This window comes from Eucalyptus grandis, chromosome 5 (assembly GCF_016545825.1).
Source record: "Eucalyptus grandis isolate ANBG69807.140 chromosome 5, ASM1654582v1, whole genome shotgun sequence".
Lineage (NCBI taxonomy): Eukaryota > Viridiplantae > Streptophyta > Magnoliopsida > Myrtales > Myrtaceae > Eucalyptus > Eucalyptus grandis.
The window spans coordinates 51939860-51955922 of NC_052616.1; the positions used below are offsets into that span (position 1 = coordinate 51939860).

The 16063-nt window shown below is 39.0% G+C and overlaps 4 protein-coding genes across 6 annotated transcripts; all 4 read left to right on the forward strand.

Annotated features, from left to right (window-relative positions):
- The first annotated feature begins 4174 nt into the window (after positions 1-4174).
- LOC104447409 (G-type lectin S-receptor-like serine/threonine-protein kinase At1g61370) lies at positions 4175-6467 on the forward strand. The gene is made up of 4 exons (XM_018874810.2): positions 4175-5646; positions 5722-5829; positions 5979-6151; positions 6235-6467. The coding sequence occupies exons 1-4, from the start codon at positions 5022-5024 to the stop codon at positions 6463-6465; spliced, it is 1137 nt and encodes a 378-aa protein (XP_018730355.2). The 5' UTR covers positions 4175-5021; the 3' UTR covers positions 6466-6467.
- LOC108960079 (G-type lectin S-receptor-like serine/threonine-protein kinase At1g61500) lies at positions 4188-4988 on the forward strand. The gene has a single exon (XM_018874825.2). It carries the CDS (start codon positions 4188-4190, stop codon positions 4986-4988), a length of 801 nt encoding a protein of 266 aa, XP_018730370.2.
- A 73-nt stretch (positions 6468-6540) lies between the features above and the next one.
- LOC104445491 (G-type lectin S-receptor-like serine/threonine-protein kinase SD1-13) lies at positions 6541-7668 on the forward strand. The gene is made up of 3 exons (XM_039313110.1): positions 6541-6776; positions 6943-7090; positions 7162-7668. Exons 1-3 carry the CDS (start codon positions 6688-6690, stop codon positions 7462-7464), a joined length of 540 nt encoding a protein of 179 aa, XP_039169044.1. The 5' UTR covers positions 6541-6687; the 3' UTR covers positions 7465-7668.
- Positions 7669-11420: 3752 nt separating this feature from the next.
- Positions 11421-14921, forward strand: LOC104447419 (G-type lectin S-receptor-like serine/threonine-protein kinase At1g61430). Of its 3 annotated transcripts, XM_039313107.1 has the most exons (7): positions 11447-12888; positions 12964-13071; positions 13221-13392; positions 13476-13686; positions 13782-14019; positions 14185-14332; positions 14404-14921. In XM_039313107.1, exons 4-7 carry the CDS (start codon positions 13482-13484, stop codon positions 14704-14706), a joined length of 894 nt encoding a protein of 297 aa, XP_039169041.1. In that variant the 5' UTR covers positions 11447-12888; positions 12964-13071; positions 13221-13392; positions 13476-13481; the 3' UTR covers positions 14707-14921. The 3 variants fall into 3 exon arrangements, with proteins under 3 accessions (XP_039169039.1, XP_039169040.1, XP_039169041.1); XM_039313105.1 differs by lacking the exons at positions 13476-13686; positions 13782-14019; positions 14185-14332; positions 14404-14921 and having other exon boundaries at positions 11421-12888; positions 13221-13383; XM_039313106.1 differs by lacking the exons at positions 13476-13686; positions 13782-14019; positions 14185-14332; positions 14404-14921 and having other exon boundaries at positions 11421-12888; positions 12978-13071; positions 13221-13383.
- Positions 14922-16063: the final 1142 nt, after the last annotated feature.

Sequence of the window (16063 nt, forward strand, 5' to 3'; positions counted from 1 at the left end):
AGCAAAGTCCGGAACAGAGGCCAACTATGTTATCTGTGCTTCTAATGTTGGACAGTGAGATCACCTCGCTGCGGCAGCCCAAGTAGCCGGGATTTTACATGGAGAGGTTTCGCAATCAAATAGACAGTGAAAGAAATGAGTTAAATGTTACCTTAGTTGAGGGTCGGTGACATTCCATGAGATTTTTTACAAGTTAACAGCGCGCAGTCAATGTATATTGCTGTTCACGTGGTATATGCTCTTGGGAATGCACCTGGTGTATACTCCTCCCTGACTACATGTATTCAATGCATATCGTAAAATAACGAAGTGTCTGTTCTGCAAGAAAAACAGAGACTAGACCTTTTTGAAAACTCATGTATGGGATATTGGGAAATAGTTGCCTGCTTGTTTTTTTTTTTTGGGTAAATGTAAGTAAGTTGTCTGCTTGTTTGTTACGACATGTAACCCAAAAGCATAAGTTGATGAACAAGGTGGACGAGTTTCAACATGGCCTATCGACTTCACATTATTTTGTAATCTGAATGCTCTCATTTTCCAATGTGCCTTTCAAGAGTGCAATATTAGAAAAACAGTTTCCCATTCCCCCGTTGACTGAAATCATGGGCATTACTGTTTCTTTATTTCTTTTTTTTCTTTTTTTGGTCAGTCCTACTCTATGTCTACTCTACACTAACTCGCAGACTTGTGCCCTGCCTCTTGCAGGGCGTGGGAGTCGCAACCCACTCTCGAAACTTACGCGTCCCTACCCCTCATCCCCCCTGAGAAAGTGGGGATTTGAACCCTTCACCTCCCCCTTCCATGTTGGAAGGGTGGCCACTGGGGCGAATTGTTGGAGAAATCTTCGTAAAGTGTTTTGAAGTTGACAAAACGTTTCCATCAGTCTAGTCTGAAGGTCAGCAGACTCTGTTGGTTAAAGTCTGAAGACTTCCGGACAGCCAGACTCAAGACTCAAAGTCTATCCTCATTGACAGTCTCTAATCCGTTGAAGAAAAGTTATCCAGAACTGGATGTTTTGTTCAGGATTTAACCTTATCATCTGGAGAAGATCTCGTGGTTGGAGAAGACGTATAAGAATCATTTGATTGATCAAGATTGATTCAATGACTGAAGATTCGATGATTATCTAAATATTATTGGAAGGTTCTACTTATGGAAACCGAGATCCTGATTGTATGGGCGAACAGATTGATGGGCTATCAACACGTTCCTTTAATAGCTCGAACTATCTTCCTAATTGATTCCGTCCAACGGGTAGATTGGAGGAATTCCTTTGGTAAGTGCCAACGGGTATGATGGCATAAAGGAGTATATAAGGAAGACGTTCTTAGTTGTTAGAGAAGTGCGCGATAGAAGAATTCCAAAGTCTGAAGCTCCTATTTGTTTAGATAAATCTTTTGAGCGAATACTTATATACAAAAGAGAGAGTCTATATTTGTGAGAGACCTTGAGGAAGTGTGGTAAAACATCTACACTGTGGAATCAAGGCAAAGCTGTGCTGTAACTCCTCTTTTGATCATAGTGAAATCCAGCCGGTGGGCTGTCAGTGCGGAAGAGTGGACGTAGGCTTGGAATAAGCCGAACCACTATAAATCATGTGTTCAATTTTCTCTTCCTCACTCCCTCTACCTCAATCGTATTTCATTAAGAGAGAATTTACTTTCTATCATATGTTAAGAATTGCTTCCGTATATCGATAAATTGTTTAGGCACCTATTCACCCCCCTCTAGGTACTCATACTAGCAATATCACGAACCCCCAGTGGTTTGTTTCTTTATTTCACTATGTGGAAAGCAGGTGCAAGCATACGTAATCGCCGCCGAGGTCCTCTCACGATAGAATAATCCTTGTTTGATCTTGCTTGTACCTTCATACTTTGAGTTCCAATAAAATCAGCAATGCAGAAAATGACATAAAACAATCTCATTTGCTGTAAATAAGGAATGAAGTATGTAATCATCCAGCTCTTTCGGCGCACGACATTCTCTAGTCAGGAAATGGAAAATCTTTCTAATATTCTTAAGGGACTCCAGAAATTTTGAGAAAATTGAAATGGTATTTATTCGAAGTCGATTAATTTTCAACACACGAATAGCTTCTCTAAGAAATATCAGAAAAAGGTAATGTACTTGGACCAATTGAAATAATAAAAGCAATTTTGACGAACTTTTTTATAGCAATCAAGATAACAATATCTCCACTGTATCTAATAGAGTTTCGTCGAAAAATATAATCGATCATCAATTGGCGTGGTTTAACTAATATTATTATGTCACGCTCCGAACCCCGAGTGCGTGTCCATCTCTCTCTGATTGATAATATTTTGTGACTTCCCAGGACGAATCGCCGACCCTTTTCGTTTTATCGAAAATAAATCCCTTGACAATAATCATCTTGGAATAGAAAAGCAAGACAACAAATTCACAAACAAACATGTTTTTATATTCACATAGAGTCATGTACAAGGTCTGAAACCAAAAGACTACAAAGACTGGCTTTCCAAAAAGAAGCGATCTTAACTGATCTACACTTCATATCACCTCCTCTCGGCTCCAGGTTCTCCACTCGACGACCCTGAAAAATTATCTCACGGCGGGGTGAGATATAAATCTCATCAAGTTCACCCTCTAAACCCCGATTAGGAGGGTAATACGCTAAGAGGTGTCCTAACCACACAACCACGCAATCATAGAGACTTACCTCGTCTCAACCTGCAGGTCAGCACAGTTCATAACACAAATGCATATAATTAATGCACATGACAATTGAAATGTCTCAACAACTCATTTAATCACAAAGGTCCCGATTATAAGACCAAACCATTATGACACGTTCCATACCATGCTACATAGTTTTGTCTCATAATCAGGCGCATCAAACTCAGACACATGATCAGCGGACGTAATTATTTTGGACTCATGGACCCGGATTCAAGCGAGAGTTTCTTTAGTCGTTGTCGTGGTCCAGTCAACGAGTCCAGAAGGCTATTTCTATGGCCGCTCAATAGTACACATCAACTGACTTGAGATCGCAGCGTCCAGAAGAAAACACGCCCTAATATTTTAGCTAGTAGACATATATCTGTGTTTATCATCTAATATATGAGTAGATCTACTCATGTATCAAATCAACTATGAAGGTAGCAATGCACTAAGTCAAGGTTCGGGTAGGAAGCGGAGGGTGCAAAGGACTTTGCCAGCTAAGCCTAGAGCAATTTTTTGGCTGAGCCCAAACAAATCGAGAGTAAATTTTCTAGGCTCAATCAGTGGGCTAGACCTAAATCACAAATTATTCGGCTGAATCAATTCAGTTCGGTGTGGGCTATTTCAGATCAAAGCCCGACTTTTCAAAAAAAAAGAAGTTCCTTTATTTATTGTCAAATTTTCAAACTTCGACAAGCAAAGAACTAATTAATGTGAAGTTATTTATAACTATATAAATGTCACCTAAAGAGATGAAATCTACACACCTCCATTTCGATGGGACATAAGCTTAAATTGGGGTAGAGTTAATTGTCTTGCAAGCACAATCAAAACAAGCTTTTAAGGTACTGCCAGAATTTGTGTAAGGTTCAATAATAAAAAATAACTCATCTACTAAAATGGCTTAGTAAACTCATCTCAAAGCTTGGTTTGATATGAATTCAAAGTCATTAAAAGTATATGGATACTATTGCACATTGCACGGACAATTAATAATAATAGTAATAATAAAAGACCAATGCGTTTGGTTGGAAGAAGTGTTTAGAATTCATGTATAATCACTTGAAATTGATGCTTAGATCAGAAAAGATATTAAAGAATTGACCTTTTTTCAGCACGACTGATTTTTTTTTTTTTGTCGGTCTTATTCTATTCCTACTCTAATTCTCATTCTCAGACTTTTGCCCTAACTCTTTGTAGGGCGTGGAAATCGAAACCTACACTTGAAACTAAATCGTCCTTACCCCAACCCTCCGAGAAGATGGGTATTCGAATCCCCAATTTTTCCTTTCCATGTTAAAAGAGTGGTACAAACCCCAGTGGTTAGCGTGACTGAGGTCATGGTATGGAGCCTTTACCCTTGTTCTCACGCCAACCTAACACGTGGATGTCTTGGTCAACACATAAGCAATTCGAATATGTGAACTGAGACGCCGAGTCAAATTTGAACAGCGGCGAGGGATAACCCCCACGTTGAATAGACAATGAACGTGTGGTCTTCCGAAAACCATTGTGTTTCAGCCTCCTTTGAGCTCCAAGGCCTCTCGCCTCACGGGAAAGCTCGTTCATCTATCCTTGATCGACAGAAAGTGCAGAATCAACCGACCCACCGAACTCACCAGGTTCATTCATTCATTCTTATTATGCGGCTCATGATGTCTTGGTGCTCTTGCTTGGTCGTCGTCTTTCTACTTCAGGCAAGTCATGGAACCAGCGGTTCGGCTTACAATATTACTGCATCGGAGCCACTCTTTCCGAACCAAACTCTCGTGTCCTCTGGCCAAATCTTCGAGCTTGGGTTCTTTACGCCAAACGGGTCAGAAAATCAGTATGTTGGGATATGGTACAAGAACTTGGCGCCTCCAAAAATCGTGTGGGTGGCCAATAGAGAATTGCCGCTTGTGTACCCGGATCAGTCCGCGAAATTAATGATAGGCAGTGATGGGAATTTGAAGCTCGTGAATGGAAAACAGAATATATTTTGGTCTACCAATGCCTCTCGTCGGTCCAATTATAGGTCAGCGGCGCTATTAGATAGTGGAAATTTTGTACTGCAGGATGCAAATTATAGTAAAATATGGGGAAGCTTCGATGATCCGACAGATACTCTTCTTCCCGGCATGAAGATGGGAGTAAATGCCAGGACTGGGGAGAAACTCTATTTAATTTCCTGGAGAAGCGACAGTGATCCATCCCCTGGAAGGTTCTTGACTGGGATAACATCGGAGACGCCACCTCAACCTTTCACTTGGAATGGTTCCACCCCTTACTGGAGAGGCGGATAATGGGACAAATCGAAATTTATCGGCATAAAAAACATGGTCCGATCGTACTCGAGTGCAATCAATGTCGAGCAAGATATTCAGCAGGGGACCACTTACTTATCTATTTATTTACACAAGCATACCTATGCATACATGTCTGTTTTGCCTGGAGGATTGCTTAAGATAATGTACTGGGATGATGGAGCTAAGGTGTGGTTGGCACTTTGGGCAGGACCGAACAATACTTGCGAGACTTATGGAACTTGTGGTCCTTTTGGAGTTTGTAACTCAATGAGTTTGCCTATTTGCAGATGCTTAAATGGGTTTGTGCCAAAGTCAAATGAAGAATGGAACAGTGGAAACTGGACCGGAGGATGTGTAAGAGAGACAGAATTGTATTGCCAGAAAAACACAAGCACATCGGCTTCAACAATTGTAAAGAAAGATGCCTTTTGGCAAATGAACCGGATGAAACTACCTGACTCTGAGGATTATTTATCAGACATTGGAGATCAAGGAGGATGTTTAAGCTGGTGCCTAAGCAACTGTTCTTGCTTGGCTTATTCTTATGTCAGCACCATCGGGTGTATGGTTTGGACTAAAGAAAACCTCATCGATCTTGAGGAATTTTCCACAGATGGAGAAAATCTATTTGTTCGAGTTGCACATGTAAAAACAGGTTAGAAATGGTTTCATTGAGATGCGTTTGAGTCAACATCAATTGTCTTTTGCATAACTCTCTTTCCCTTTTAAGGAGGATCGTCGCAGAAAGCCGTTGTCATCAGCCTGAGTACTGTTGCTGGGATCCTGTTCTTTGCAGTATTTGTTTTTGGTCTTTGCAAATGGAGAGCTAAGAAAAGAGGTACTAAAAAAGAGCCACATCAGTGTTTACAGAGGGTTGTGCTCCTACTTTGTTTAATCTTATGTTGCTATGAAGATAGTAAGCTGTTTCTTCACCAATAATAAACACAAAAAACTTCAGAAAAATCTTAAGGCTCCTTGACTTGCTAGGTAAACCTGAAAAGCCGGGCAAACTGCTACAAGGAAATGCATGGAAAGAGCAATTGAAGGAAGATGATGCACTGGAATTGACTGTTTTCAGTTTTGATAGCATACTACTTGCTACAAACAAGTTCAGCACGACAAGTAAACTCGGGCAAGGAGGGTTTGGCTCTGTTTACAGGGTAACACCATTTTGCAGGAAATTCATTAAATGGAAAATATAGAGATAGTTCAAGGTCTAAAAGCTACGTGATTTGTGAAACAGGGAAAGATGAATGATGGGAAAGAGGTAGCTGTGAAAAGACTTTCTAGTAGCTCGGCCCAAGGTGTTCAAGAGTTCGAGAATGAGATAGTCCTAATATCAAAACTCCAACATCGAAATCTGGTTAAACTCATTGGTTGCTGCAATGAAGGAGATGAAAAATTTTGGTATACGAGTACTTGCCAAACAAAAGCTTGGACTCCTTTCTTTTGGTTGGTTTTTCTCTCTGAATAACTATTTTTCAATAATGTATTTTTCGAAATAGCACAAAAATATGAAAACTGTTCCTGTTTCTTATGTTTGTTAGATTCAAAAAAGAAGGTAGAACTCAAATGGGGCAAACGATTCCAAATCATTGAGGGAATTGCAAGGGGGCTCCTCTACCTCCATCGAGATTCTTGCCTTAGGGTCATACACCGTGACTTAAAAGTGAGCAATATTCTCTTGGATGAAAAGATGAACCCAAAAATTTCAGATTTTGGGCTGGCACGAATGTTCGAGGGCACTCAAATTTTGGTGAACACTCACAAAATTGTTGGAACCTTGTAAGTTCTCTAGCCCTACTTGAATAATCAATCTTTTGAGTTGATCTTTCGAAAGCAAATAGAAATGATTGATTTAGCACAAGGATGCTGTCACTTTAGAAATGTTTCATCTCGTTGTCCCTCAATACAATTAGAAAGGGTAAATACTAAGTTCAAATCAATGCAGTGGTTATATGTCTCCTGAGTACGCTATGGGCGGAATATTTTCCGAGAGGTCCGATGTCTATAGCTTCGGAGTGTTGCTACTGGAGATTGTTAGTGGCAGAAAGAACTCAGCCCTGTATGATCAAGGATATCTCAATCTCCTTTCCTACGTAAGTGCCAAATTTCAACCTTAATCCATATAAAAAGTTCCCTGCAATATTATGACAGTGTTCTCCTGTAGGCATGGCAATTATGGAGTGAAGGCAAAGCATTGGACCTACTGGATGAAGCAATTGCTGTTAGCTTTCCATTGGAGGTAATAAGATGCATCCACATTGGGCTTCTCTGTGTCCAGGACCATGCTATGGATAGACCAAACATGACGAATGTGGTTCTAATGCTAAGCGGTGAATCAGATCTTCCTCAGCCGAGACAACCTATATTCACTTTCCAAACTGAAATGCCAAATCATGCTATTCCACCGCAACAACAAAGCATTTGGTCTGTTAACATTGTCACTAATACAATGGTCGAAGGAAGATGATGGCTATGTTTTTTCATTTTTATTTTCCTTCATTTGCAGCTGATTTTGTTGTTATTTTCCAAGATATTAGCCTACGTTTGGTCGTTCGGATTTCTAATCGGAATAGGACTGCATAGAATATGATATGAAATCTAAGGGTTTTATTATATCCTATCAACTGTATGATGATTACGGTAATAAAGTCAGATAATTCATATTATATCATTATACATTATTTGGTATAACTATTATAATAGTATAAATTAACCAAAATTTTTACAAATAGAGAGTGAGAATCTCTCGCAATACTCTTGCCTATTTTATATTTATTTTTTTATTTAATATTAATTAATTTCTTTTTTATTTCTTCCTTCCCTTCCATCATTCTCTAATAAAATTTTAATTAAGTAATAAGCTATACTAATATACCTAAAATATGTTTAAGATAGAATTAAATTCGAATATATAAATAAAAATAAGAAAAAATATTTTTGTTATTTTGAATTTCTTATATTATAAATCAAATATTTTTTTATTGAAAGATAAATTTAATTTTGTTAATTTAAGAAGTTTGAATTTTCTATTATGGAAATTAGAAATCTTATTCACGTATATCCCACCTCCTTCATTGAATGATTTAATTCAGCCTATATCCCCCTTATATTCGACTTTATCATGTCTTAAATAAATACCAAATGCAAGATAGGATATGTATTATCATATTTTGAATTTCATCCTAACTGAGAACTGTAGCCTAGTGTTTATTTGAGTAACTCTGAGTTATCCAAGAAGATGAAAGAAAACATAAAGTGGCCCAAAGCTTGAATGATGGAGCAAAATTTGTTCAGAGGAGCTTCGCATGTAGCTGGGAGGTGTAATAGATGGCCCATCAAGCCTAGGCCCATGTGTTTAATAGACAAACTCAGCCCATCTTCATTTTTTCTTCTCTACATATCTCACGTGAAGTCAAAGCAGCGTTAGAACAAGTAAAAGAAGAAAAACGAGAAGCCCGACCGTGAAGAAGGAAAAGGGGAAGAAGAGAGAAGAAGGAAAAAATCGTACATGAGTAATCGATCCGGACACATCAACAAACCAAATTAACTATGAAGCATAACACCTAGTAAGTATTCATGTTGATTATTCATTTAATCGGAGTAATTTTGGAAATTATGGCACAAATTTGGAGTTAAGCAAATTTTAAACTACAAGGTTCGATTAAGGAGTTTTTGAGTTATGATTTTTGTGGAAATGGTAGTTTAAGGCTGTGTGGAGTGGTAGGCTTTGACAAAACTCAATTTGTAAGTAGGTTTGTTTGGAACGAAATTTCAGAGTTTTGTGTACAAGTTACTAGTAACGAATAATATGTGTAATAACAAAAGACAAACATACGCCATAAACAAGCTTCTTTGTAGTGTTTAGGTGTTGATACGTTGACAGTTGAACATGGTTTAGTTGAGTCATTCATTGGAATAATGTTTTACTCAAATTTTGACACCATTTTTTGAATAATTGATAAGATTACAAGTGCATCAACTCGAGTAATCTTTGTAAGTCTGTTTCAACTTTTTTAGTAAGTGGTGTTATATGTTCTTTGAGTTTATAAACTCATAGTTCGAAAGTGATATGGTTTAACGGAAGAAGGACACTAGGGGTGAGTATGGTAACATTTCTATTTCCGAGAATAATTTCTTTTTAGGAGTAGTTTTTTTTCTAATTCAATTCCCTAGAATAGTTTCTAAGTAAAAAAAAAAAATGCATTTGGTAATTGTTGTGGCTTGGTGTCACTAGGGGCCGGTGATGCTCGAGTGAGGTTGTTGGCCCTCATCGAGCCGAAGAAGAAAATAAAAGAAGAGAGGAGAAGAAGAAAAAAAATAGATTTTAGGAATTGTTCCCAGGAACAAGAAGTTACTTTTTTCTAATTATTGATTCTATGCAAAATCTATTCCTGAGAGCAAAAAAATAGATTCTTCTTTCTGGGAACAAAAAATTTATTAAATGAAGTTCTATTCTTTTTTTTTTAATTTCCAAAAAAAAAAAAAAAGAATCAGTTGTTTTCGGAAGTGAAAACAAATGGGTCCTTAAACAGCAACATGATCAAGTGGGATTGGTTTGTAGCTTTCTGATGGGCCGATGAAATGGACTGTTTGAATCGAAACCTAAACTTAGGTTCCATTTCGTTAAGAACATAAACGTGTAAATTAGCCCAGATAGTTCAACAAGAACTACCCTATAAGCACCACTAGCCCAATTTAAGTGCATCATCAAAACCGAAAACACTTTACAATCCTGTCAAGATCATCATCCGTAACTATATTCACAATTTTTCTTGAACCCCTTTGCCATAAAGCCAGAAAAACAACAAGAATTGCTTCATTTCAATGCACCATCATAGCAAATGCATCATCACTGAAATACTTGAAATCGAACGAACTTCTGAAGATGCAATCGAGCTGTTCTCAATGCTCCAAGCGGCTTGATTCGGAGAATCAAACAGTATGGCTTTTGGAGTTGAAGTTGTTGCGATCGACATGGGAAACCATCGCCGATATCTTGGCTAAACTGAAGAGAAAGGAGACAAATTGCGAATGCGGGAGCAAGGGGTTTGTCCGTGTGCGAATTTGTTCGGGTCTGGGTACACGTGGCTCGGATCCATTTGCATAGTTGATCAAGTGGACTAATGTAAAGAGGACACATGATAAGCAGACGTAATTATTTTGGACTCATGGACCCGGATTCAAGCGAGAGGTTCTTTAGTCGTTGTCGTGGTCCAGTCAACGAGTCCAGAAGGCTATTTCTATGGCCGCTCAATAGTACACATCAACTGACTTGAGATCGCAGCGTCCAGAAGAAAACACACCCTAATATATTAGCTAGTAGACATATATCTGTGTTTATCAGTTAATATATGAGTAAATCTACTCATGTATCAAATCAACTATGAAGGTAGCAATGCACTAAGTCAAGGTTCGGGTAGGAAGCGGAGGGTGCAAAGGACTTTGCTGGCTAAGCCTAGAGCGATTTTTCAGCTGAGCCCAAACAGATCGAGAGTAAATTTTCTGGGCTCAATCAGTGGGCTAGACCTAAATCACAAATTATTCGGCTGAATCAGTTCAGTTCGGTGTGGGCTATTTCAGATCAAAGCCCGACTTTTCAAAAAAAGAAGTTTGTTTATTTATTGTCAAATTTCCAAACTTCGACAAGCAACAAACTAATTAATGTGAAGTTATTTATAACTATATAAATGTCACCTAAAGAAATGAAATCTATGCACCTCAATTTCGATGGGACATAAGCTTAGATTGGGGTAGAGTTAATTGTCCCGCAAGAACAATCAAAACAAGCTTCTAAGGTACCGCCAGAATTTGTTTAAGGTTCAATAATAAAAAATAACTCATCTACTTAAATGGCTTAGTAAACTCATCTCAAAGCTTGGTTTGATATGAATTCAAAGTAATTAAAAGTATAAGGATACTATTGCACATTGCAGAAACAATTAATAATAATAGCGATAATAAAAGACCATTGCATTTGGTTGGAAGAAGTGTTCAGAATTCATGTATAATCACTTGAAATTGATGGTTAGATCAGAAAAGATACCAAAGATTTGACATTTTCTCAGCATGACTGAGTTTTTTTTTTTTTTGTCGTACTTTATTCCTATTCTAAATCTCACCCTCAGACTTTTGCCCTGCCTCATTACAGGGCGTGGAAGTCGAAATCCACACTTGAAACTAAATCGTTCCCACCCCAACCCTCCGAGAATGTGGGGATTCGAAACCCCCATCTCCCCCCTTCTATGTTGGAAGGGTGGTGCAAACCCCAGTGGTTAGCACGGCTGAGGTGATCGTATGGAGCCTTTACCCTTGTTCTCACGCCAACCTAACATGTGGATGTCTTGGTCAACACATAAGCAATTCGAATATGTGAACTGAGACGCCGAGTCAAATTTGAACAGCGGCGAGGAATAACCCCACGTTGAATAGATAATGAACATGTGGTCTTCCGAAAACCATTGTGTTTCAGCCCCCTTTGAGGACCAGGGCCTCTCGCCTCACGGGAAATCTCGTTCATCTATCCTTGATCGACAGAAAGTGCAGAATCAACCGACCCACCGAATTCACCAGGTTCATTCAGTCATTCTTATTATGCGGCTCATGATGTCTTGGTGCTCTTGCTTGGTCGTCATCTTTCTACTTCAGCCAAGTCATGGAACCAGCGTTTCGGCTTACAATATTACTGCATCGGAGCCACTCTTTCCGAACCAAACCCTCGTCTCCTCTGGACAAATATTCGAGCTTGGGTTCTTCACGCCGAGCGGGTCAGAAAATCAGTATGTTGGCATATGGTACAAGAACTTGCCGCCTTCTAAGATAGTGTGGGTGGTCAATAGGGAACGGCCGCTTGCGTCCACAGATAGGTCTGCAAAATTAACGATAGGCAGTGATGGGAATTTGAACCTCATGGATGGACAACAAAATATAGTTTGGTCTACCAATGTCTCTAGTTCGTCAAATCATACTTCGGCGGCACTATTAGATAGTGGAAATTTTGTACTGCAGGATGCAAATTATAGTAAAATATGGAGAAGCTTCGATGATCTGACAGATACTCTTCTTCCGGGCATGAAGATGGGAGTAAATGCCAGGACTGGGGAGAAACTCTATTTAATTTCCTGGAGAAGCGACAGTGATCCGTCCCCTGGAAGGTTCTTGACTGGGATAACATCGGAGAGGCCGCCTCAACTTTTCACTTGGAATGGTTCCACCCCTTACTGGAGAGGCGGACAATGGGACAAATCGAAATTTATCGGCATAAAAAACATGGCCCGATCGTACTCGAATGCAATCAATGTCGAGCAAGATATTCAGCAGGGGACCACTTACTTATCTTTTGATTTACGCAAGCAGACCTATGCATACATATCTGTTTTCCCTGGAGGATTGCTTAAGCCAATGATCTGGGATGATGGAGCTAAGGTGTGGTTGGCACTTAGGGCAGCACCGAACAATACTTGCGAGACTTATGGAACTTGTGGTCCTTTTGGAGTTTGTAACTCAATGAGTTTGCCTATTTGCAGATGCTTAAATGGGTTTGTGCCAAAGTCAAATGAAGAATGGAACAGTGGAAACTGGACCGGAGGATGTGTAAGAGAGACAGAATTGTATTGCCAGAAAAACACAAGCACATCGGCTTCAACAATTTTAAAGCAAGATGCCTTTCGGCAAATGAGCCGGATGAAACTACCTGACTCTGAGGATTATTTATCAGACATTGGAGATCAAGAAGGATGTTTAAGCTGGTGCCTGAGCAACTGTTCTTGCTTGGCTTATTCTTATGTCAGCACCATCGGGTGTATGGTTTGGACTAAAGAAAACCTCATCGATCTTGAGGAATTTTCCACAGCTGGAGAAAATCTATTTGTTCGAGTTGCACATGTAGAAACAGGTTAGAAATGGTTTCATTGAGATTCGTTTGAGTCAACATCAATTGTCTTTTGCGTAACTCTCTTTCCCTTTTAAGGAGGATCATCGCAGAAAGCCGTTATCATCAGCCTGAGTACTGTTGCTGGGATCCTGTTCTTTGCAGTATTTGTTTTTGGTCTTTGCAAATGGAGAGCTAAGAAAAGAGGTACTAAAAAAGAGCCACATCAGTGTTTTCAGAGGGTTGTGCTCCTATTTTGTTTAATCTTATGTTGCTATGAAGATAGTAAGCTGATTCTTCACCAATAATAAACACAAAAAACTGCAGAAAAATCTTAAGGCTCCTTGACTTGCTAGGTAAACCTGAAAAGCCGGCAAACTGCTACAAGGAAATGCATGGAAAGAGCATTTGAAGGAAGATGATGCACTGGAATTGACTGTTTTCAGTTTTGATGGCATACTACTTGCTACGAACAAGTTCAGCACGACAAGTAAACTCGGGCAAGGAGGGTTTGGCTCTGTTTACAAGGTAACGCCATTTTGCAGGAAATTCATTAAATGGAAAATATAGAGATAGTTCAAGGTCTAAAAGCTACGTGCTTCTTGAAACAGGGAAAGATGAATGATGGGAAAGAGGTAGCTGTGAAAAGACTTTCTAGTAGCTCGGCCCAAGGTGTTCAAGAGTTCGAGAATGAGATAGTCCTAATATCAAAACTCCAACATCGAAATCTGGTTAAACTCATTGGGTGCTGCAATGAAGGAGATGAAAAAATTTTGGTATACGAGTACTTGCCAAACAAAAGCTTGGACTCCTTTCTTTTTGGTTGGTTTTTCTCTCTGAATAACTACTTTTCAGTAATGTATTTTTCGAAATAGCACAAAAATATGAAAACTGTTCTTGTTTGTTATGTTTGTTAGATTCAAAAAAGAAGGTAGAACTCGACTGGGGCAAACGATTCCAAATTATTGAGGGAATTGCAAGGGGGCTTCTCTACCTCCATCGAGATTCTTGCCTTAGGGTCATACACCGTGACTTAAAAGTGAGCAATATTCTCTTGGATGAAAAGATGAACCCAAAAATTTCAGATTTTGGGCTGGCACGGATGTTCGAGGGCACTCAAATTTTGGTGAACACTCACAAAATTGTTGGAACCTTGTAAGTTCTCTAGCCCTACTTGAATAATCAATCTTTTGAGTCGATCTTTCGAACGCAGATAGAAATGATTGATTTAGCACAAGGATGCTGTCACTTTAGAAATGTTTCATCTCGTTGTCCCTCAATACATTTAAAAGGGTAAATACTAAGTTCAAATCAATGCAGTGGTTATATGTCTCCTGAGTACGCTATGGGCGGAATATTTTCCGAGAGGTCTGATGTCTATAGCTTCGGAGTGTTGCTACTGGAGATTGTTAGTGGCAGAAAGAACTCAGCCTTGTTTGATCAAGGATATCTCAATCTCCTTTCCTATGTAAGTGCCAAATTTCAACCTTAATCGATATAAAAAGTTCCCTGCAATATTATGACAGTGTTCTCCTGTAGGCATGGCAATTATGGAGTGAAGGCAAAGCATTGGACCTACTGGATGAAGCTATTGCTCTTAGCTTTCCATTGGAGGTAATAAGATGCATCCACATTGGGCTTCTCTGTGTCCAGGACCATGCTATGGATAGACCAAACATGACGAATGTGGTTCTAATGCTAAGCGGTGAATCAGATCTTCCTCGGCCGAGACAACCTATATTCACTTTCCAAACTGAAATGCCAAATCATGCTATTCCACCGCAGCAAGAAAGCATCTGGTCTGTTAACACTGTCACTAATACAATGGTCGAAGGAAGATGACGGCTATGTTTTTTCATTTTTGTTTTCCTTCGTTTGCAGCTGATTTTGTTGTTATTTTCCAAGATATTAGCCTACGTTTGGTCGTTTGGATTTCTAATCAGGATAGGATCGCATAGAATAGGATATGAAACCTAAGGATTTTACTATATCCTATTAACTGTCTGATGATTACGGTAATAAAGTTAGATATATACATATTATATCATTATACATTATTTGGTATAATTGTCATATCAGTATAAATGAACCAAAATATTTACAAATAGAGAGTGAGAATCTCTCGCAATACTCTTGCCTATTTTATATTTATTTATTTATTATTTAATTTTCCTCCTTTTAATTAATCTTTTTTTATTTCTTCCTTTCCCTTCCATCATATCTACCTATATCCCACCTTCATGGAATGATTTAATTCGGCTTATATCTCCCTTAGATCCGACTTTATTATGTCTTGAACAAGTATCAAATGCAAGATAGGATATATATTATCATATTCTGAATTTCATCCCAACTGCCAACTGTAGCCTAGCGTTTATTTGAGTAACTCTGAGTTATCCAAGAAGATGAAAGAAAACAGAAAGTGGCCCAAAGCTTGAATGATGGAGCAATTTGTTCAGAGGAGCTTCGCATTAGGGGTGTGCATGGTCCGGGCGGGCGGTTCCCGACCTAGAACCGGGAACCGCCCGCTAAGGACCGGTTCCGAAAAATTGGAACCGGGATCCACCCGTTTGTTGCATGGATCCACCCGGGAACCGAACCGCCGGTCCGGTCCGGTTCTTGGGTGGATCCGTGGAACCGATATTGACGCGAAACAATTTGGGTTTTCAACATAGAACGACTACATGACATCAAAGCAAGCCAAAAAAAGAAAAACCAAATTTAAGTTTGTGGAATTCATTTGTTGCAACTATAAATGCAACCAATGAATGATTGGATGTACATAAGTTGATATAGAGGTAGAGAGAGTAGTAAGTGTTCAGGAAAAATGGGTCTCTCTTAAAGCTATGAACTGGACATATCCCTCATAAGGTTCGGCAAAATATCACAAGTCGCACAAACAAATCAAAGGAGGTGAAATGAGTCACCATCCAAACAAATGAAAACAAAAGAAGTGCAACTAAACAAGACTTTATTGAATACATCACCTTCATCATTATATTAATAAATAAACTAAACAACCAAAAAGCATAAGAATTCCCCAATATTCAGCTTTGTATTCATCCTTGGTAGAAACAATTGCCACAAAACAATTGCTTTGTATTCAATTTTAGTAATTTTTTTTTTTTATTAAAAGGGAACTGGTCCGGTTCGAGTGGGCGGATCCGCCCATGGAACCGGGAACCGGACCGGTTCCCTC

Coding starts and splice junctions, on each gene's coding strand:
- LOC104447409 (XM_018874810.2), top strand. CDS start 5,022: ATGGTCCGATCGTACTCGAGTGCAATCAATGTCGAGCAAGATATTCAG. Junction 5,830..5,978: donor ATGGAGAGCTAAGAAAAGAG/GTACTAAAAAAG, acceptor TTGACTTGCTAG/GTAAACCTGAAAAGCCGGGC. Junction 6,152..6,234: donor GGTTTGGCTCTGTTTACAGG/GTAACACCATTT, acceptor TTTGTGAAACAG/GGAAAGATGAATGATGGGAA.
- LOC104447419 (XM_039313105.1), top strand. CDS start 11,430: ATGAACATGTGGTCTTCCGAAAACCATTGTGTTTCAGCCCCCTTTGAG. Junction 12,889..12,963: donor AGTTGCACATGTAGAAACAG/GTTAGAAATGGT, acceptor TTCCCTTTTAAG/GAGGATCATCGCAGAAAGCC. Junction 13,072..13,220: donor ATGGAGAGCTAAGAAAAGAG/GTACTAAAAAAG, acceptor TTGACTTGCTAG/GTAAACCTGAAAAGCCGGCA.
- LOC104445491 (XM_039313110.1), top strand. CDS start 6,688: ATGAACCCAAAAATTTCAGATTTTGGGCTGGCACGAATGTTCGAGGGC. Junction 6,777..6,942: donor CACAAAATTGTTGGAACCTT/GTAAGTTCTCTA, acceptor AAATCAATGCAG/TGGTTATATGTCTCCTGAGT. Junction 7,091..7,161: donor ATCTCAATCTCCTTTCCTAC/GTAAGTGCCAAA, acceptor GTTCTCCTGTAG/GCATGGCAATTATGGAGTGA.
- LOC108960079 (XM_018874825.2), top strand. CDS start 4,188: ATGAACGTGTGGTCTTCCGAAAACCATTGTGTTTCAGCCTCCTTTGAG.